Raw genomic sequence first — 24,169 nt, 5'->3', positions numbered from 1 at the left:
GAAATGATCAGTGAATGAGTTTGAGCGCATACCAGCTCAATATTTCAATGTTACTTTAAAGCTAGCCTACACAATCAGCAGTATTTTTAAATATCGGCTACATCACGGGTTAATTGCGTTTTTAAGATTGATTTTCTCGGTTTGTGATGATACGTGTTCCACACTGCGAATTATTATTTTGTGTTCCTTAACGTTGCTTTCCTATAAAAAAGATCCTTACTATTTAATGATATCACAGTAAAAGGCTACAAAAACCTTATCAGATTGAGATAACAGCGAAAAATATTAAAAAACCGGTTCAATAGATACCGGGTATAAACCGGCGGCACGGGAAACCCCTTAAGGGACGGACCGTAATCAAATACACCTTACCCGGTTCGAACCGGCTCACAACCTGCATCGCTTTTATTAAGTGCGTAAGTGATTTCTGAATATGTTTACAATTTTTTGTGCGTTTACATAATAGTTTTTATTACAGATGCATAAACGAGTCTCGACCCACTGGACGTCGAGTGGTTACTGGAGCCCATGACAAGATCTATGCGCATTAAGCCAACAAACTGCGCTTGACAAATACTGGTGATAAAGAATATTAGCTACCATCATCTTGCTTTTTTTTACCGCGAAGTAGCCATGCGGTCGGGCTTAAAAGGTGGGTTCGCTGGTATACAATACAGCAGCCGTAGCATAGCAGGAGTAGTCCCTTAGGCTATCATCGAATAGCGAATTTATTACTGGTGGTAGGACGTCTTGTGAGTCGGTATGGGTAGGTACCACCACCCAACCTGTTTCTGGCGTGAAGCAATAATGCGTTTCGGTTTGAAGGGCGGGGCAGCCGTTGTACTGTACAAAACTGGGACTTTAGAATTCATGTCTCGAGAAGTCTATGAGCTCCAGTAACCATTTAACACCAGGTGGGCCATTAGCTCGCCCTCCCATCCAAGCAATAAAAAAAAGAATAGGTAGGGGAAAAAATAATATAATTGCGACTATGACGTGTCTCGGGATTCACGCAGTGAGTCATCACTAACATCATAGTCATATCATCATAGTCATATCATCATAGTCATATCATCATAGTCATATGAGAGCCGCTAACCGTTTTACAGCAGATGGGTCGTGGATTCGTTCACCGTATTATATCTACGAAGTAAAAATATATTTAAATAAATGGTATTGGTTTGAATGTTAGTAATAAATTCTTAATTTTCTTCAGGTTTGTATTTCGTAAATTAATTTCGAACTTTGCTATTGATGTACGTCATAAATGTAGGATTGCCAAGAAAGGAACGTATGAAGAGTGTGGAACGGAGCTTTAAGATGTGAGTGAGAGAAAAGGGAAAGAAAGCGAGAAGAGAATGACAGACATAATGACAGAGAAAAGGAAGATGGCGAAGATGGTTAAAAAATGAGCAAAGCGTACATAATAAAAGTGTTAATTAATTTTAAATTATTATTATTATAACAGAAGATTTTGGAATAGTGGAAGTTTTATTTTATACGCTGTGATCTCTATTCTACCTAAATATACCTGGTGAATGCAGACCCTTTAATCTGCACTGATCCGTCGTCCATAAACATTAGTCGTGTTCGTAAGCAGCTCAAGCAGCGATCCTTGAGCGCTACAGACAACGGTCTAACTTTATAGGAGCGTCATCCTATATAAATGTATTCATCTATCTTAACTGTCTCAATTTACTATTAATTTTATATGGATAATTTCCCACACCACAATTGAAAACCAACAAAAATAATTTCAAACTATTTTCATAAAAACTTTTATTTAAGACCGACCAATCTGCAATAAAGTCACAGCTGTAGAAAATTATAACACAGAATCCAAAAGCAAATTATGAAATAAGACGTTAAGCTGGAATAGGAAGTGGTAGGAAGTGCAGGGGGAAATGTAACGAATTACCCCTAAGTATGTGACGAAAGAGGCGAGAAGCTTATAGGCTTTGCGAGTGGCAAGTTCTGCAGTTATACCGTCTTGTTCTGGCGCCTTGAGGTGATTTACCGACAGATTAGGGCCGTCGATGACTTTGGTCGAAAACTTTTGGAATTCGAAAGATATTTTTTTACTACTGGGGTAATTTTGTATGGCTAATGTATTTGTAATCGAAGCTTTTGCTGTTTACCTGCCCTGAGACAATATATTATGTAGGTAAATTTTATTTCGAGGATAATATATACTCCTTTTTTTTATTGCTTAGATGGGTGGACGAGCTCACAGCCCACCTGGTGTTAAGTGGTTACTGGAGCCCATAGACATCTACAATGTAAATGCGCCACCCACCTTGAGATATAAGTTCTAAGGTCTCAGTACACAGTACAGCTACAACGGCTGCCCCACCCTTCAAACCGAAACGCATTACTGCTTCACGGCAGAAATAGGCAGGGCGGTGGTACCTACCCGTGCGAACTCAAAAGAGGTCCTACCACCTATCCTGTACCTAACCTGATCTATAAACTATGTATCGAGTGGTAGATCGGTTGGTATGAAAATTACGAATTAGCAAACACACTGTCTTAACTATCATATTGAAATACACTGTATTACCTAGATCATATTATTCACCATAATGGAAGTATGTGTTAGATCATAAACTATCTTTGTGTGAAATTTCATAAATTTTTATAGTAAATTTTACGCATATTCTTGACTGTATGGTAAAGCTTATAAACAATAGACATCGCGATTTCAGGATATCGCGCTTGTATCTATGTTTTTAGCTGTTCCTATATTTGAGCCCCTTGAATTAACAAGCAGATCGTGCTAACACAAGAAAAACCATGATTACCATCCGAAGTGAATAGACTATATCTCATCTTCATTACCGAAGGGAAGTCGTACATATAAATCATGCCAGTTAATCAGAAATTCCGTAGTCGATAATAGAGACCCGAGTGTTAGGTCGAAATTGATTTATACAACCAGTTTAATTCCTGTTTGAATAATTCGGAGTCTACAATCTTCGTTGGTACTTTTAATATATATTTTTTTATTTGATAATATTAGACTTTTTATTACTGGTGGTAGAACCACTTGTGAGTCCGCGCGGATAGGTACCACCGCCCTGCCTATTTCTGCCGTGAAGCAGTAATGCGTTTCGGTTTGAAGGGTGGGGCAGCCGCTGTAACAATACTGAGACTTTAGAACTTATCTCTCAAGGTGGGTGGCGCGTCTACGTTGTAGATGTCTATGGGCTCCAGTAACCACTTAACACCAGGTGGGCTGTGAGCTCGTCTACCCATCTAAGCAATAAATAAAAAAAAGACTGATGCTTCGATTTTAGAATAGCTATCTTATTTTTGAAACGAAGTTCCTTATCGGACGATGCGGAGGCGTATCCTAACCGGGAAAAAATGTCCGTAATGTAAGTTTTTTATTAGTAATGCACACAGTGTACGACTTAACTTTGTAATAATGTACAAAAAATAACATATTTGTTTATTATTCATTGACCACGATCTCAGAGCGTTCGTTTGCGCAATACACTAACTCTTATGCAAACAACCGTGAATGAAGTGTACCACAAAAAGTTCGCACGTTACCGAGTGACCGTGGGTTGTTGCGAAACCTCCAGTTTTATTTTCTTTATACCTCGAATAGAACTTCAAATTAATATTCTTATAATAAGGAACTTCGTTTCAATCCGGTGTCCCACGGCACCACAATTTTTTTTTTTTTTTGCGTGATACTGGAACACTATATAAATATAATTATATACCACAGCGTGAATGTCATAAGCTCACTTGAGGTACAGCGTCGATTCAATTTAAGTTCTCAATTTAGTCTTTGCAGGGTGAATTTACTCGCGAGAGGGCAAATCAGAACGTGTATCACTATCAGTGTTCAAGATAGGTTAGGAATTAAAGAGCCATAGAGTAGGTGATGTAGTTAAGTTCAGCAGACCTACAAGTCACATGTCTATATCTCACGATATTTCACGTATCTTTTTTTATTTATGTTTGATTTAGCTCATGCTACTAATTAAATTTCTATCTGGACCAATACCATCAACAACTTAAAATTCAATTAATTGCTAACGGTCAATAGACCGTGGATAGCCTCATTAAACTAAATTGACCAACTGTCTTGAGGCACTGCTAACGCTTCCTTGTCAATGACGCATCTATCATATCTATCACTATTATTTATATTCTTACCTAAGTCTTCATCTTTAGCTCATTCTACCTAGCTTTATTCTGACGATTCGTCCAATTTGTCATAATTCTTTTTTTTTAGTCACAGCTTTGATGCGTATGTCTAAGCCTAAATTTGGCCGGAATCCATTTTGTTAAACTACGAACAAAAAGAGTTAAGTAAATAATCAACTCTGTTAAACAGAATGAGATTCTTCATGAGTCAACGAGGAGGTATAAATTGTAACAAGTTTCGGCTAATGGTCGTCATTTCCGACGTTTCGCCACCGAACTTGACATCTTTAATTAAACTTTGTAAACAGACGTGACTGGTAAATTTTTCTCTCTCCGTTAAATAAATTCAGTTCTGATGATGCTTAAAGGGATATTTTGAGGAGAATATCGCAGTGAAAATTAATAAAATTGCGTTAAAGTTGTTGGATATTAAATTGCCAATATTGCAAATTATAACTTGAGTTTGTGTAACTTGAGATACGTGGAAAAAGATTCATTTTCCAATAGTTATATGACTACATCGGGATATTAGCGCTACTCACGTTTGCCACAAATCAAACTTTCAGTTAAACAGTAAGATATTAAGGTACTAAAGACTTTGGCATTTTTTTTTTAAGATATTTAAAGCTAAGGAACAATAACGAGTAAAAGTTGATACACTACAAAAGAATGTTCTGCCTCATCTTTTACTGTAGGCTATAGTAACCATATAACATCAAGTGGGCCCCACGCTCATCTAGCCACATTAGTCGATACGATCTAATCGTTAATCTATAGCCGTTTCAGAAAGGCAACGCTATAAAAATCATTGATAAACGAATTTGCTACACATCACAAATTCAAAATCTTTTCAAAACCTTTTTTTCATTTCGAGGTTTTTCAAAATGAAATGAAGCTTCTTTAACATTTAAACCAAGATAGCAGATTGCTTTCGGATACGAAATGTACACATCCAGCGTCGCGAAGCCGAATATAGAACGTGTAGGGTTGGGATTAGTCTGCACGACTAACGTTATAATATGTACGAATGAAAGTCTGAGGTTTGCCTATAATAAAACACGATAAAACGAATGATAATTGTATGTAGCTTGAAACTATATTTGTGAACTAATGGTTACCGAAAATAACTACATTATATTATTACACAACGGTTTCCAGCATGGCAAATTAGAATATAATAGGTATAATATTTTTTTAAGCAATTTACGTATTCAGCCACTATTTAAAGTAGGAGTTATTCGTACAAGTTATTATGGCGAACTGTAGCATCCACGTCGCGGTGTCTACGGTATTTTAATCTACAGTGGTTTTTACGGATGTTCCGTTATAACTACTGAACCATCCATCCGATTGACTTGAAACTTGGTATCCATGTAGAAAATACATGTACTTAATGGATAGGATAATATTTATATGAGTGTTGGACTTCCTACACCAGTTGCGAGGGCGTTAATGATGAGAATCTTTGTGGGGGTGAGAAATAATAATGTTAATTTTAAATGCCCAGCGAAGCGGACGGGTACAGCTAGTACATTATACGAAACATAGACTAAACTAGACCATCCTTAGGCCGCTGGGGGCGAATTTAACGCGTTTGTGACTTCGTCAAAGTAAACTGCGCGGGTTAAGCTTGTGCCACAGTTGGTCCTTTGGTTTCTGTATTGTTTGGTCGGCGGGATAATCCGTCTGCGCTCGCCTTACCCTTGTTTTTATTGTTGTTCGAGTGCAATACGTTTGCTGAAACTTTCAGTTTGTTGACTCGTTATATATATACTACGTCTTGAAGATGCCTCACAAATGTTTGTTTTATGGAGTTGCTTGTTACTGTTGCAGCTTGCAACGAATGTTGGAAAACAGTCTGAGCTTGAATTTTATTTTTATTTTTCTGGCTGCCAAAGAAAAGAGGATAATGCTATTAAAAACGTGGGAACCCGCAATAAGTATTGCCAATAGTGATTAAGCAAACTTACAAATGAAAATGCTTAAAAATGAAGCTTCCCTTTATTGATTATGTTCCGTTTTTTAGCCATTGTTCCTCAAGTACCTACAATATTTATTAAATTTCATTTTTAAAGAAAACAAAAAACGTTACAATGCAAAATCATTTGTATTTTATAAAAAAAAAAAACAATTCCTTTACGTGTATACTCCGTGTATGAGCGACAAATTAATATATGAAAAGCTTCCAAAATCTACGCCCACGTTAGAAAGAAAAACGTAGATTGTGAAAACATATCAAGCAGAGCAATTATATTATGTCTTCAACAAATAAATGTACCCGGAAATTAATGTTATAAAAATACGATTTAAGTACAAAAAAATTCTTAAATTATTACAAGACATAAATATAAATTAGCTTAAAATGAGTTCTAATGGCATCCTGTTATCTCAGTCTAGACGCTACCACCATCTTGTCTGTTTCTTTCGCAAAGACATAATTCTTGTTTGTGGCCTGAATTTCAAGCCTGGAATAGAACGGGAAAAGTGAAATCTATGGGTAAAGTTTAATTGTTGTCAGGTATATAGTTGTCTCTGTTTGTCAATAATAGTTTGTACGCGCCGCTTGTTGTTAATGCTCTGCGGTGTGGTAGTGCCATCTCGTATGTTTAGAGAATATATTATATAATTATATACTAGTTGTACGAATTCAAATCAGACTTCCAACATTTCCAAGTGACCTCCAGTAACCGTCTATAATGAAGCGGCCAAATTAATTATTATGGACGCCTTATCACCATTTTCATCAGACGTTTCTGTCATATTTCTAAGCAGCCAGACACATAGTTCAGAGCCAACGATTTTTGTCTTCTTCTTATAGCACTAATTTTTATTGTAGTAATAGATACTCTCAAAGCGTTTTGCTTCGATTATCACAGTAAGTATTTTTAAGACCGTATCTGGAGAGGAAGATGAAGTCACGAAATATGACTGTGCGTGGTAATTGGGTGATTATCGGGGCGTACTTAAACTTAGAGAGTCAAAGGTCAAATCAAAGTCTCAATTATAAAATAATAACAGCCACTGTCCTACTTTTCAAGCCGAAGTTTCCTAATGATGCTGAAATTAGAAACCAAACCTGCAGAGATCGATTTTATTAAATAATGCCATTTTTTATCTAAATTATTTATGGTTTGTTCTTCCGGTTCCTGCTGATATAATTAGATCACTCATGAGGTGCCGGTGTCAATGTCAGTGTCTGCCGTACAATAATTACAAAGGATAAACACGCAGTCAATGCAGATGGTTGAATTTTCCTCTCCATTGATATCTGTAGCTGACCAGATAGCAAACTATTCTGAGAAATATCTTTAGATAATTCGATATATTCGTGCTTTTTTTTTCCTGCCTTGTCCCGTTCATAGGCTCAACGGGATCTTATTATTCTATATTTTCTCATTCATACTAGTTCTCGCTTTTATGCCTCTCGCACTTTCAACCTTCATACTACAAGTGCATCCATCACTTTTCTTTCTTATCCGGGAAATTACTCCCACTACTCTATACTACTTGTAGCTATACTTCTTAGTTTAATCGGGTATATTGGTGCTTTGCTCGAGACTATAACCAAAGGTCAAAACATAACGATCTACAATCATTCTTGCAACTTGTGTTTTCTCTGTGCCAGCTGTATTATTGCTTGTTCTCTAAGCCATTAAAATTCTCAAAACAACTAAATATAGCTGTGCCCAGATTAGAAATCAATGGAATTGTAAACCGCGAGCTAACTCGAAGTAGACTAGATTATACAAAGCCGAAATCGAAGTCTAGAATAACAGTTGACTGTGAGTGCGGCTTGAATTCGATTACCCAAATAATAATTGACTTATAAACTTCACTACCTTACCACTAGCTTTGATATTTTGTTATTGATTTAGTTATTTTTATTAATTGTATTATAACATATTTATTTTACTTTAGAATCCCAATCGTTTTTACGTTTAGTCCAAAGTTTTCATTATTTGCTTCGAAGTCTCAGATACTTAGGTTTCATAATAAATGAAATAAACGCGTCATTTAACACTTTTGTCATTATGTAATAGTAAAATGCAGACAAACGAAGGGCGCTTACCTAAGCAAACATGGATAATTTGAAACGATTTTTTAGAATAAGTTTTTAAATAATGTACAAAAAAATAATTAATAGGAAAAGTCTTCGAAAACAACCCATTGTTTCCAAAATATTTTACGTAATCACCATTGATATTTAAGCACTTGAAGGTATTTTAAACGACGACTTTAATTCATATCATTCTGTACACGGACTGAGATTGTAACGAGATAATCTTGAATGGTGTGAGAGCTAACTCTATTAGTCTTATGGTCTCGCATCGTCTATGCCAGAAATAAAATTGAAAATAAAATCCGAAGTTTCTCGTGTCAGCACTTTGAAACAATCTACAGTCTGTTAACAATGTGTTAGTATTTTGTCGAGAAGAGCATCTTTTGTTTCTCGTCAGGGAGATATTAAGAGTCTGAGTTGAACAGCAGATTTTTTATTTTTTTATTTATTGCTTAAGATGGTTGGACGAGCTCACAGCCCACCTGGTGTCAAGTAGTTACTGGAGCCCATAGACATCTACATCTAGATGGTTGTTATATTGGTCTATACTGGTCTGTTGAGTCCACACGAGTAGTTATCATCACCCTGCCTATTTCTGTCGTGAAGCAGTATTGCGTTTCGGTTTGACAGGCGAGGCAGCCGTTATGTTATTTAAAGTGGAATCTTACAACTCATTTCTCAAGTTGGGTGGCGGTATTTGCGTTATAGATACCTATGGGCTAGGGTAATCACTTAACACCGGGTGGGCCGTGAGCTCATCCACCCGCTTAAGGAATTTAAAAAAAAAAGATGGGTCGAATAGCTATTCATCTTCAAAAGTAAAAAAAATACACAATAATATAGTAAAAGTATTCCGGAAACTATTTTAAACCAAATAAGGCGATAACTCTTCTACTTAATAGCTATGACGATTTTTTCTAATTAATATAAATTAAAATTTTCTAAAATCGACTGAAAGTTAACGAATTACGTAACACAATCGTTTTAAAATAGGTGAACATTTATGTTTGTTTGAATTTCATCTCCAGTTGCCAATAGAGTAAGTTCCCAGAGCTACACGTGACCAACCGTAAGGACACAAACAATGCTTCGCCAACGTAACCCTCGTCGTAAATAACATACGACCGCGCCACTAACCCACCTGCTATAAAGTTTCTATGTTCCTACTTTTATTGGAAGGGACCTAAAATTTTTAAATATTCACACGCCGTCTACCGCATTGTTCAGTAAATGAGATTAAAAATCGGTTTTATGTAGACGTCATTGTAAGCACATACGGGCTGTATTCGGTGATGTAAATATGATCAGGTAATAGTATTATTTTTATATTGCTAAGATGGTTGAATAGGCCCACCTGGTGTTAAGTGGTCACCGGAGCCCATAGACGTTAATGGCGACGCCTACCTTGAGACATGAGTTCCAATTTTCAGTTTTTACAGTTCAAGCCGAAACGCATTACTATAATACTTTACGGCAGAAATAAGCATGGTGGTGGTTCCTACCCGTTCGCGGTCATAAGGCGCCTTACTACCCGTAGAACAGAGACGGAGAATAATTAAATAATGTTATAAAAAAGTATTGTGTGGTTTTATGAAACCACGCTAAAAGTGAAACTTTTTTTCACATTATGGACATTTAGCTTTGACAAACAACAATTACATTAAACACTGACAAAAACAAACAAAATAGCGTGGACCACTGGCACAAATGTGTAATAGTCTATACACTACACGGTCAGTTGCTGCGAACTATAGGCGCCGCCATATTGGCCTTGGCTGCTCTGACGAGCGCCTTTCACTTTATCCCTACTCCGCGGCTGACCGTCACGCGACATGCAACACAAGGACGAAAAAGTTTGATGTATTAAAAGTTTCACTTTAATGTTATATAATATGTTATCTAGGTCGCCTGGATCCACATCGACCGCCAGATGATCCTGACCATCCATCGTCATGTCATCACTCGCCTGGCCCGGTTCAGCGTGTCGCATGACAACGCCATGACCTGGTTGCTCCACGTCAGCCAGGTCCAGCAAGAAGACAGAGGATATTACATGTGCCAAGTGAACACCAACCCTATGATCAGCCAAGTCGGATACCTTCAGGTTGTAGGTAAGTTTTATCACAATACCTTGCTATATCTTGGTTGTTTAAAGCAAGCTTAAGCTACTTATCTGTACTAATATATAAATCTACAGTGGCTTTTACTAATGTTCCGTTATAACTACTGAACCATGCATCAGATTGACTTGAAACTTGGTATCCATGTAGAAATAAATGTACTTGATGGATAGGCTAATATTTATGAGTATTGGACTCCCTAATAAAAATGACAATATATAATAATGTTAATTTTAAATGCCCAGCGAAGCGGGCGAGTACGTCTAGTCTATGTACTTCTTTTGTTGTTGTATTTGTATTATTATTCTTTACTGATAGTAGGACCTCTTGTGAGTCCGCCCGGGTAGGTACCACCACCCTGCCTATTTCTGCCGTGAAGCAATAATGCGTTTCGGTTTGAAGGGTAGGGCAGCCTTTTTAACTATACTTGAGACCTTAGAACTTATATCTCAAGATGGGTGGCGTATTGACGTCGTAGGTGTCTATGGGCTCCAGTAACCACTTAACACCAGGGCTGTGAGCTCGCTCATCCATCCAAGCAATAGAAAAAAAGTATCACAGCGTAAATTCCGCTACCCACTTTAGAAGATGTTGTTGAAATCTCATCTGTAGAGCACAACGGCTGTCGCAATCTTCGGGCCGGAATGCATGATTACTTTGTTACAGAAATATGCAGGATGATAGTACCTACCCATACATGCATATTCCTTCCACTCTTCCACGAATAAATTCGGTTGGCGGTCCCATTGCGCTGGTATAATAAGAAAACACAAAGAGAACGCTACTGCCCAGTTTCCGATGTTTTCCTTAGTTGCTTTTACGAAGCCTACGGGAAGATACTGGTGGTATCACATTAACACCACACAGTTGAGATATTTGCATTTCCGCATCTTCCATCAGAGGATCAAAAATATAATAATGTGCCCGTATGGCACAATATCAAATCTCAGTCGACTAAATCATGTAAAGACTTACATCAGCCGATGCCCAATATGAAACTTCAAAACTTGGTCTTTTTCAACAAATGACCTTGTCCTAATCCCATTTCTTTCCGATTACAGCTTAAAACATTTCAACCAATAAAAATTCAATTAGAAAAACCAAACCACTAATTTATACTAATTGTAAGTTATTTATTAGTCTAAAATAATAATTATCAAATTGCGTTCTCAATGCTCAGTGATCGGTTACAAAGTGCTGAACTGCCAGACGCTGTGTCTGGGTTATACCAAAAATCACTTTAAGACTATCTTGCGCCTTACAATATAAACGGAACTAGTATACATATAAATTTATGATTTTAAATACCTACCATGAAATTACTTAAAATTAAGATCATAAAGTAACGATTGCTTTTTTTTATTTTTGGAGTTTACTCCTTTAGAATCGATTTACATATATAGGCCCGGGGTATGAAAATTATGGGGACCAAAATCGTACTAGCATGTCACACGAAATGCGTTATGCGCATTTCGTGTGACATGCTAGTACATGCGCCGGCAGTCCGCCACAAAGCCTCGTACTGATCGCGCGTTTCTCTCATTATTGTATTTTCATATATTTGTTAGTCGTTTGTTTTGTGTCTCGTTAATTTGTTAATAATCTGTAGTGTATCGTGTTGTCGTAATATAGAACTATTTCTCGTATTGTTTCGTTTAATTTTTTATATCCAGTAAACTCCAGTCGTGCGTCGGAGCGGACACACACACTTTTTCTTATTCAAATTGAAGCACTTAACTTTTCAATGAATTACAATATTCACTCGTTCTAGACACATGAAAAGTTTCAAACAAAAGCTGGAGATTAATCTAAAGTTTTCTTTAAAACAACTCCACATTGTTTACTTAAAGCAACTTTCGTATTAATCATTTCGTTTCAAAACGAGACGTTAAAATAATACTTGTTTTCGCTGAATCCATTAGCACTCAATTACCAGCTTTTGTATTCAAGACTTATTTTGAGAAGTTCGTGATGTCAATTTTTTAGAAGCATTTTAACCTCAAAGATTACGTAAAAAAATTTGTAAAAAAATCACTCAGGAATGTAACGACAACGGCAGCTGTGAAAACAATCTCGATCATTAGAGTACAATTGAACTTTTAACATATAATACTTCTAAAGAAATATTTTTCAAAACACAAAACCACCAAACATGGTCTTATCATTTGAAAGCGCCGTGAAAGTCGCGAGACCTTTAAAACATCTCCAGATTGATTTTAATTACGTTGAAGCTTTAGAAATTCTTTCAAATGACATATTTAATATTTGGTTTAGACTGAGAATGAAACTTTCAGAATTCGTACACTTTCACAAAGTTTGTATTAAAATCTATTATTATTCCGACAAGCCACCTGGGGCTGCGTAGCTGATGCTATATTTGTAATTGTGAATTGAAGAACTACAAGTTATTAAATGTTCTAGTTCCAATTACGCAATTCTCATTTAATTACCCTTAAACCGTATCTCCAGTTTTATCGAAATATTAAAGTGTGAACCGTATTCATTTTTATTTTTCGAACACTATGACATATTGGTGGATTGGAAGAAGCCTATGTCCAGCAGTGGATGACTGTGGGCTGATGATGACGATGATGACAAATTATTCTTCAAAGGCGTTTTAGAAACGATACTAGATTCGAAAGCAATATAAGGTAGGAATATAATAAGTAAGGTAGTGTAAGATTGGTAATATATAGTAAGACGAGTAAGAGAGAAAGAAGTAGACCTAAGAATAAAATGGATTAGTAAATCCGAGGCTCTGTGGTTTCACGGGCCGCGGAGGGCGCCACCCGTTGACGCCCACATCGTGGTTGGAGGCGTCCGGATAGGGGTCGGGGTGCAGTTGAAGTACCTCGGCCTCGTGTTGGACAGCCGGTGGGCTTTTCGTGCTCACTTTGCGGAGCTGGTCCCCCGATTGATGAGGACGGCCGGTTCCTGCGCCGGCCGCAGCGCACCGTTGCCATCAGGGTCATCCGCGGATATCGCACCGTCTCCTTCGAGGCGGCGTGTGTGTTGGCGGGGATGCCGCCATGGGAGCTGGAGGCGGAGTCGCTCGCTGCCGACTATCGGTGGCACAGCGAGCTTCGTGCTCGGGGCGTGGTGCGTCTCCCCGAAAGTGAGCTGCGGGCGCGGAAGGCCCATTCTCGGCGGTCCGTGCTCGAGTCGTAGTCGAGGCGATTGGCCAACCCCACGTGGGGGCTACGGACCGTCGAGGCGGTTTACCCAGTCTTTGATGACTAGGTGAATCGTGGCGAAGGACGTCTCACCTTTCGTCTGGTGCAGGTGCTGACCGGGCACGGATGCTTCGGGAAGTACCTGCGCCGGATAGGGGCTGAGCCGACGACAAGGTGTCACCATTGTGGACACGACCTGGACACGGCGGAGCATACGCTCGCTGTCTGCCCCGCTTGGGAGGTGCAGCGCCGTGTCCTGGTCGCAAAGATAGGACCTGACTTGTCGCTGCCTGGCGTCGTGGCATCGATGCTTGGCGGCGATGAGTCCTGGAAGGCTATGCTCGACTTCTGCGAGTGCACCATCTCGCAGAAAGAGGCGGCGGGGTGAGTGAGGCAAAGCTCTCTTCACTACGCAGAAACCCGCCGCCGCCGAGCATGGGGGTCCGGACCGGGGTCGTATCCGTGACCTGGCCCCCTAAGAGCTAGGGGTCCCACCCGTTTTGTGCGGGGAGAGACCCAGACGTGGGGTGGCGTGTTTGCACGCTCACCCGCAGTAGGAAGCCGGGTGATGGTAGACCGCGTTCCCCCGACCGCTCTGGGGGAAGGTGTAACGCGGCGCCATCAAAGCGGGCTCTCGGCCCGCTGAACGAGGGAACCGGTGGTCGTGATGCTGGCGGCCGCCGGTCCGGCGTCCGTGGGACGGTGGGATGAATGTAATGTGCTCTGCGTCAACCCTGTCCCGCCGTCTCAATAGCCCCGACTGGGCTCCGGCCCGGTCCGAGGTAGGGCGCCGGTTGTGAGCGGCAGGAGTTTTTAGTGAGGTTCAACTCCCACATACCCCACCTGCCGCGGCGATTTTCTCCTATGGAGAAAAAAAAAAAAAAAAAAATTTGATGAATTGCGTGAAAGACAATATGTGTAAGAGGGGAGTGAGCGAAGAAACGGTATATGATAGAGGAGTATAGGAGGAGAAAACATGCTGCGACGACCCCAGGTAGCTGGAAGAAGGGCAAGAGAATGATGATTATGATGATATAGGTAAGAAGTAGAAGGTAATATAATAAGGAGCAACGTAGTATCTCATACTCCGCTAAGTTTTCTTGCTACTCGAAACTGTTTTTTTGAATACCCGTGCCTCCTTTAATATATCCAGCTATCCTGAATTCTGACAAAATTAAATTCATTCTGCAACTAATCACCCTCAATCGTTAAACTGAAACTGTAGCTTAATATTAAGTTTTTAATTCTTTTTTGTCAACTTGATGCCCCAAATAATGAAGATGCAGTTGAGAAAAATGCCTATCGTTCGACATCAAATCTCCTTCAGAGCCTATTTGCAGATTTTAAATATACACTGAACAGCTATGGAAATGATAAGATCTTACTTATTGTATTTCTATGTTCCTGAAATATCAGTTAAAGATATGTTCATTTCTGTTCCAATAATATTTATTATTTTCTAATTTTTTCAACAATCGATTTGAAAGTATATTACTTCAGCGAATTTTTGTAAGGAGGTTGCGGATTACTAACGGTGTTTACCATTTTGCTAATAAAATATCTATAGCCATTTTCGATTACCTAATAACTACTGATTAATCCGATTCGACCTTTAGCATTTTATCCGAAAGTTTTAATTACATTCTCTGTAAGGGTCGCAGGTTGATTTAGGTTTTAATTGATTATTATTTTGTTGAATCATGCATTGGAATGTTTCCTGAGTCATCTAAATTTCAAATCAACAATGCTTCTGGAATTCATTCCGGTAAGATTGAGAGCAAATCGCGTTAACAATAAATAAATAAATAAATATTTACTAACAATCACGCCACGTTAACTGGTCCCGTGATAAGTTCAATATAGTTAACAATATCAATACTATCTTTTTATGAGGTATTAATATATATTTAATACTTATGAAGTATGTATATATTTTTAATATATGAAGTATATACCATAATTTATGAAGTATTGAATTACGTCTACAGACATAGGTTTTTTTTAGGAACCATTTAATTGCCTACATGATTTTTTTTTCTAATAGGAAAAAAAAATACTGCCGCGGTAAAGACAATAATAATTTAATATTAAAACAATAATAAAATAAGACCACGCTATATTTATAAACATTAATAAAAGCAAAACATTAACTGTCTCCTTCACACGCATAAGCTAGACCGCGCGAGAGAGAGATGAGCAGACTTCTCATGATGCGCATGCAACGCGACGTCACGCCGCGCGCTGGAGTGTTAGGTTTTATTTTCGTTACGAAATTTCTTGATTCGGTCGACGCGCTCAAAGCCCACGATAAAAGCTATGCAATAGCTTAAAAAGTTACTGACTTTAACAAATCTTAGGTAAATAGATAAGTTATCACTTAGCGTTGATGTAAAGTAAATCCATCCACGACACTCATTTACTGAGACCTCGTATGATATTGACGGGTAATTTAGTTTAAGCGACATTTTTGCAACTTTACAGGACAGCCATTTAAAGTGGTATATTTTTGAAAAAATATGACAAAAAACTTCCTGATCTGTATGAATGTGGTAAGCTTAATTGAAGTTCAATTAAATACATCAAATTGATGATACTTCTACCAAATAAGAAGGACTTTTAATTACAAAGATAAATAGCGCGTATTACCAAATAGCAACCAGTAAACCAAATAGCCTCCCACCTCTCGATATGTAAGTACATTTATATGTACAAACATTTAATACATATATTTATAAGTTTTTATTTTATTTTTTATTGCTTAGATGGGTGGACGAGCTCACAGCCCACCTGGTGTTAAGTGGTTACTGGAGCCCATGGACATCTACAACGTAAATGCGCCACCCACCTTGAGATATAAGTTCTAAGATCTCAGTATAGTTACAACGGCTGCCCCACCCTTCAAACCGAAACGCATTACTGCTTCACGGCAGAAATAGGCGGGGCGGTGGTACCCACCCGCGCTGACTCGCAAGAGGTCGTACCACCAGTAATCACTCAAAATATAATTTTGCGGGTTTCGCTTTTATTACGTTATTTTACTACTTAGCTTTAAGTTTAAATGCTATGTACTCGACCCAAATCTATTATTTTCGTTACAGTACGGTTGTACGGTTGTTGAATGAAATCTGCAAATGTGGCATCGAGCCAGAACGTTCCGGTTCGTTTAGGTCAGATAACACTTCCTATCTAGTGACCATCCCGACTTGTGTACTCGGCCAGCTCTTCTCAAATAAATTAAGATGTTATAAATTTTAACTAGTACCTACCACTTTGCGATAGTATTTTTGAAGTGAAAACTTCTTTAGCATCGTTGTGTTTCGAAAGTCGATGAAACGAAAAAGCAACAGTAAAAAGAGACAAATACATAAATTCATAAGATTTACCGTGGGAGAAAATGAGATAGGAAGCATTAAACTGTGTTTCTTAAATACATGATTTTCTTAGTACTCTGCTTTGTACTTAATACATTCTGAATAAATCTATGTAATGTATACGAATAAAGCGTAAAATCATTATCAAACTTTGTATCGCTATGATCAATACTGAAATCTACATTTATCCTCGTCCCGAAATTTTACATTTAAACATCTTAAACATCTTAAAGCCAAAATTTTTGAAGGTTTCACATCTACCACGTGTGAATTGCACACATGTTTTTAAAGCAATTTCATGAGCGGATCTCTGACCACTTCGGTGGACTAGGCTTTAATAATGTGTATCGCCGTGTCACTGTAATTCTATTTGACAGAATATCAAATCATAACAATATTGATTATTATTACAACTTTGTGGAATTATTAATATTTTGTTATATCGCGGCATTTAAAAACAAAAACAGGTTACACTTAAGAATAAAACACCAATAATTATAGTTTTGTTAATATCTACAAATAAAAATTGGTAAAATTAGTAAAATTGGTAAAAATTAAAAAATTCCAGTAAAATTAACTTTATATTTATTTTGCTCCCAAGTAAAGAACTTACCAAAACTTCTTAAAGTTTCGAACATCAAAGTATCGCCATAAAATAAACTCTGTTGTATTAAGACAACACTAGAGTTGCCAGTAAAAAAAGTGCAATTGAAAACAAAGTTTGAGAAGCATTCCTCAAGAGTATCAAGTGGAATGGAGGGGGCGTGTCGTCCCAAATCACCGATAGGGGTAACACTTAGTCTTTTATACGGCCACAATTCCCACTAAGTTTTAAGTGGAAAGAAACCGTAGAGTTTTTCTCAACAGCTTTTTTAACCTCTACTGCGAACGCTTTTTATGTTTGTTTTATTGCTCCGGAGGGATCGCGGTTGTTCTGCGGTACGTTAAAACTACCCTACTTTATCTTTTGTCGTATTTATTAATTAACTTGGGTAGTATAGCGTTAATATGCTGAAGTTTTGTTGCTTGGAGCCGAAGCCTAGTAAGTCGTTTCGGTTTATAAGTGATAATGGCAGTATTTGGTAACGCTGTTATGAAAGTTATAATCGTTATGAAAATTATTATGATATGATACTTCTCGAGCATCAACTTGAATTGGATGGTTCCGTTTAGTGCTAATTTTATACAAACTGAGGCATCTGCTTAATTAGATTCAATATGTTCTTTATCTTCAAGTGAGGTTTAAAATGAGTCTTTAGCGGTAAGCTAAGTCTGCACTCCTAATGCCCAGGAGCGATAGTGACCATAGGAAGTTTACAGTTTCCTCTACCTTTTAGGGGAAAAACTTTTAAGCTCATCTTATGAAGGAAATTAGTGATACTATAGTAAAAATATGGTGAACTGTTTTTTCCGGCTCTTGTCACTTTGTTTTGTGTGTGCAATGACAGAGCTTTTTGGATAATATTCGAATCAGGTCCAAGGGTCGAGTGATAAGAATATATATTGTTCGGGCTATTCATGAGGATATGGATCCGTAGTCCTATCGAATTCTAGTTAATGCTACATTCTCTTAGCTCATCTGAATAGCTCTATATTTTCGTCTATTATCTCCTTCTTCGTAAATATTTTTTGCCCCGGCCCTATAACGAAGTGTATAAACAATTTATATATCTCGGCTGTAAAGACTATGGCCTGAATAGCACTAAGTATATCTAAACGTTTAATATGAACATTCAAAAGAATTTCAGGGCAAATTAACAAAAATCAGTCAATCAACAGGATATAAATGAAATAAAGTTTGCGTGATTGTTAAATATATAATTTTACTCTTTCGTTCAATTATTATATTCTTCGTACAATTTGGACGGAATTTTTTTAGAAGTAGTTATAAAATATTTAATTATAAAAATGGGTTTTCCCTGTTAAATGTTTAAGCTTGTTTCAAGTTTAGCATTAATTTAAGTTCAATTTTATATTATCCAAATTTAATTAATCATGGTTCATGAAATAAATACTTGATATTAAGCATGATCTGTACATTTCTGGGTGTATAATGTTGAATTTATTATGCTTTTATTGGTTTGATGATCAATGTTTTTATTTCTGCGACAAATACTCCTCTCTCCTACAACAGTAAATTTGAAGATTCTTAAGTGTCCGATGCTAGCAAAAAAGATGTCGTGGGACACCGGATAGGAACGAAGTTCCCTATTATAAAAATATTAATTTTAAGTTCTATTCGAGGTAGGTATAAAGAAAATAATTATTCGGGTATACATTTTTTTTATGACTTTTTTGTTGATAAAAGTAAAATAAAAACTACTTTACAAAGTCATCAACTTTATTTTATTCACAACTATTTATAAAAAATATATAATAAAGATATGTTATTTTTTGTACGTTATTACAAAGTTAAGTCGTACACTGTGTGCATTACTAATAAAAATCTTCGTTACGGACGTTTTTTCTCGGTTAGGGTACCCCTCCGCGTCGTCCCATAAGGAACTTCGTTCCAAAAGTAAGATTTTTTGGATTGATATATTTCAAACAAATAATTTCTCACCAGTTCCTCCAAATATCCTGGACGAAAAAAGTACGCAGTCGGCTGTTGCGGTGAGAGAAAACCAGAACATCAGCTTGGTGTGCAAGGCTGATGGATTTCCTACGCCCAAGATCATGTGGCGACGGGAGGACGGACAACCGATATCTGTGGACAGAAGGAAGAAAGGTAAATTTAATTGGCGTAAATGATAATCTTTGTTCACTCTCGTAAGAAGAAGCGTGGCTTAAATGTAGCCGCTGCGACTTTCAATCATAAGAGCACATTGTTAATGGTCTAGTCTCGTTGTATCGATTGCTCGTTAGCTTATAGGGCAGTGATAGTGACACCTCAAGTCCAGAGTGCTGGAATTCTAGCTACTGGATTATTTAAGATATTTATTTGGCATTCAGGGACTCTAAAAGAGTATCGAATATAAAGATATTTGATAAATAATATTTCGTCTGTGTGTGTGTCCAGCGTCCACAACATAGAATAACATCGAATTGTATATTTTTAATGAGCTAATCTCGCTGATTACTTGGTGAGATCACGCGTGATACCATTTAGACTAAACTAGATTAGAGTTACAACTTTAAAACATAAATAGAATTAATTACTAAACGTATTAAACATTTATATTGCACGTTTATAAATACGAATTCTATTTAGAATGTAATTAGAAAGTCAGCTGAAAAATTATATATTATTTTAACAAGCCGCAAGCCCAGCTGTCGCTAACTATACTGTACAGGACTCTAATGTTCACGAGTTTATGACAACGGACCGGGACCCGTTTGAAATGAAATGTACACTTGATTCTCAAGCGACGGTTCAAATTCTATTATATGATACTTAAAATTGGTAAGGTTAATTTGAGGAAGGTTAATCCGGAGCATCTGCGTCTACCGAGACATTTGTTTTGTATTACGAGTTCCACGGAATATTCGAGTGATAAATACAAAGGAATTGCTTAAAAAGGTCTCGCGATCACTGTTTCACTATTGTATCACCTGGCATTGGATTATTCCACTTGTATGGGAAACATTTTGCGTTTTAATCAATTACCTATGCCAACAATTTTGAATGAATTAGAAAGAATGAATTCGTGTGTAACAAAACTCATTAATTTCTCTTTATCTTTCATTGGAAGAGATTTTAAAATAAAAGAAAACAATTAGTTTGCAGAAGCCTGACTATGTTGTCCCTGGCAATCTATGAAGAACAATAATTTCTTTTTATATATTTATTGCCCTTGTAGGCATACGAGCATACCGCCCACCTGATGGTGAGTGGTTACCGTCGCTCAGGGACTTCAATAATGCCAGAGGCAGAGCCAAGCTGCTGCCTACCGTTAAAAACTCTCCACAATCCACGTTTGAAGAAGGACATATCATAGTGCTCGAGAAACACCGTGGAGAGGAACTTATTCTAAAGCCGGATGGTACGTGGCAAAAACTTCTCTGGATGAGCGCAGTGGCTCTAGATAGTATCGATGAACCCTAGCCTGGTGGCGGGCGGTACAATGGTAAAAACGAGATGATGGTATCATCTCAAACTATTCTTCAGAGCACTCCCCATGGAAGATACGGTACAAAATATAGAGAGAGAGTTGAAGTCCCTCCGCAGACCCAGAGGCTCCAAACGATCCCTGAGAATGGGATTATTGACAATCTGAACGGCTCTCTTCTGTCTGGAGTTAAATGGCAGTAGCTGGGACTTAGAAGTCCCGGCCCAGAGGTGGGAGCAGTACTCCACGCGAAGTTGAACTTGTGCTTTATAAATCAAAAATCTTTAATTTAACGGCTCTTTACCATGAATTTTCGAATCATCAAATTTAAAACAGTAAAATAGAATATAATAGAGTATTAAAATACATAGCATCCCTAATTCATCTCACCTACATGAATTCCACTAAAAAGGATTAACGCAAAGGCAGATAATTATAGCTCAGGAAAAGCTGAGTTTCGCCAAATTAAGCGACAGAAGCACCTATTCGGGTAGCGCTCGACAAAAACCCGAAAATTGGAGTTTAAATTTAAGAGCGATTTCCTTGTTCCGTGCGAGAATTAACGTGCGGTGTGAAGGGTGCACTTGTCGCTAATTGTGTGTGACCCAGTCCGTTCACCTCTCAGTGTAGGGCTGCTATAGATTCCATTCTTGTTTTTTTTATTTTTGAAGTCTTACGACCGGTGCCGTACGAATATCTTACCAGGATTTTTACTGTTTTATTGTATTTCTTTGAATTTAATATTCGAACAAAATCAATTGCTAATCATCGTTTTCAACTTGAGCTATAGATGATAATTGTATAGGAAATAGAATTACTTTAATATACAGTCGTGTGTATGTATGTAGCAAACACCAAACGTAACGTTAATGTAATTTTTTTGAAACAAAATCGGTAGCATGTATTTTGTGTCATAAAAATTTGTGGCTGCGAAGATTGCCATAATAATTACTATCACCTATTGTAGTTTTTGTAACAGTCTACATAATAATAAAATCACAGGGACTTTAAGTCATACACTTTACATTATATCCGTGAATCATTTTTATTTATTTATTTCAAATCACAAACATTTTTGGTAGATGTTTGGCTGTTTCTCGTTTTTGTTCACGCTAATCTCCGCAAGTGCTGATCCGATTGTTTTAGTTGAACTTTTGTGTTTTGTACGATTATAGGATTTCATATTTATTCTATTATATAGGTACTACTCATTTGACTTTAGATTTACATAACTAAACTTTTTTTTATATGTTACTACCACCGTTCCATCTATTTTTGCCGCGTAGCGCTAATGCATTCCAATTTAAAGGGTAAGACAGCCGTTACATATTATGTACAAACCGGATATGAACTCATTCATTTGATCATCATTCATATGAACTCATATTTGTCATGACACTCCGTATTTATAATACAAAATTATACTAGTATTTAAAACTTATAATTTAAATTTGTTTTGCTACTACTTCAATAGATTATCCTCGATCAATGACCAATACCAGGAAAAGCCCTATCACTACACAATGAGAGCCTCTAACGGGGCCTCAAATCCTTTAATTCAGGGACGACTCGTGTTTGTTTATTTAAGAAGCGGCATACAGCCCTAAATTTCGACATGTCACGCCCATCTGTTACGATTATTTGCAAAGGACGCCCTCCAACAAATGTTTTAATTACGCTCGGCATCAGAACCCGTTTTCAATCCTCATTCGTGTTAATCTTTTGTTTAAATTAATACGGTCGTTTCAAATCCGATTTTTTTATTTGTACGCTTTTGTCGAACAGGTCAAGTCGAGTGGTATTCGGCACTTCGAATAGGGTGCCCGATTCTTGTTTTTTTAACGTGAATTAATTTTGGAAGTTTTTCCAAAGCTGTTTAATTGGGTTTCACCAGTACAATAGATGTTTTTGTTCGGTTATACACGGGGTTAGTTATGTTAGGTTTTTTTGGCACTATTATCATACCGATTTTATCAGGGTCGTGTAATTTTGTTTTAATGAGGCTAAATTAAGTTAAGCGGAATGTCTGGTCCCTTAAAATAATATAATATAAAAATAATAAGGTACAATACTTTTCTCGAACAAAGCACAATATTTTCTTTATAAGGTCCAATTTAACCACAAATATTTGTTCTAACCCACGCTGGCAGCGTGACTAATCGGGTATATAGTTATGCGCTTCGATCCAATGTTATTTCTCTTCTTAATGCACGTAACCAACATCACGTAGGGTCAGCGCAGCATTTCCTTTTTTCTGCTGTCTGCTGTATTCCTTTTTTCTGCTGTGCTGTATTGGGATTTGGCATGTATTTTACAACTGGCTGCCTGTCTGACATCAATCTCCGTGGGTTTTATCTCCATACCTACATCTATAATTGCAACATGCCACAAGGGGGGTCTTTTGGTGTTTCTTTTACAGCATCCGTTTTTTCTGTCTATGATTTGCATTTAATTTTCATAAACATTTACACTACAATTTAGATAAACAAATAGATAGACTTAGACAATAGTAATAATGAGTATATCAGAGGAAGTGTGAAAGTATCCCCGGTTATTAAAAAATTAAAAAGCGGACGTTTAGCGTGGTATAGACATGTGATGCATAGAGAGAAGATGCATGTGACTAGGAGATGTATGGAAATGGTACTGCAAGGTAGAGGGGGAAGAGGTCGACCGAAGAAGACATGGATGGAGTGTGTGAATGACGATATGAGAGAGAGAGAGGAGCGAGTGTTGAGATGACGGCTGAAGGAAGAGAATGAAAGAGAAAAATTAGCTGTACCGACCCCAACTAGTGGAGGATAATGTAGAGAAAAAAGAAAGAAAAATAAGATAAAAATATTACTATGGCGAACCTTGTTGGAGGCCCGTGTTCATCAATGGATGTCTATGGTTTGATTTTAATGATGCTGATTAATGGCAAAACTTTAAAACCACTGTATAGTTTTTCAGTGAGATTATTTCACGGTCCGAATCTAAACGGTAAACGCCCGGTAAATGTATTCAGTAGGGGGCTCTCATTATATTCATTGTAGATTCGTGTCGGCAACGGAACGCCACCTAATTGTAAATACGGGAAAACTCATTTGGGCACTCGATGTCGACCCAAAACGGACGGCAGTCGAATTTTTAATTTCAACCAGCAACGCTCCTTTAAAATTTCAGGAATTTGAAACAGTAATTGGAGAGAGCCCGATTGTGATCGAATTTGAAACTGAGACCCTACTGGCGAAAA

At 37.4% G+C, this 24,169-nt stretch overlaps 1 protein-coding gene across 3 annotated transcripts in view; it reads left to right on the top strand.

Annotated features, from left to right (window-relative positions):
- LOC114249363 (lachesin) overlaps window positions 1–24,169 on the top strand; it is a 108,917-nt gene that overhangs the window by 53,138 nt on the left and 31,610 nt on the right. For all 3 annotated transcript variants that reach the window (XM_089736721.1, XM_089736722.1, XM_028182899.2), the window contains exons 4-5: window positions 10,125–10,332; window positions 19,452–19,613. In XM_089736721.1, the coding sequence (XP_089592847.1) occupies window positions 10,125–10,332; window positions 19,452–19,613 (370 nt within the window). The remainder of the gene's footprint in view (window positions 1–10,124; window positions 10,333–19,451; window positions 19,614–24,169) is intronic.

This window comes from Bombyx mandarina, chromosome 22 (assembly GCF_030267445.1).
Source record: "Bombyx mandarina strain Sakado chromosome 22, ASM3026744v2".
NCBI lineage: Eukaryota > Metazoa > Arthropoda > Insecta > Lepidoptera > Bombycidae > Bombyx > Bombyx mandarina.
Note: the sequence above shows the minus strand (reverse complement) of the source record. Positions and strands in the feature narration are given on the sequence as shown.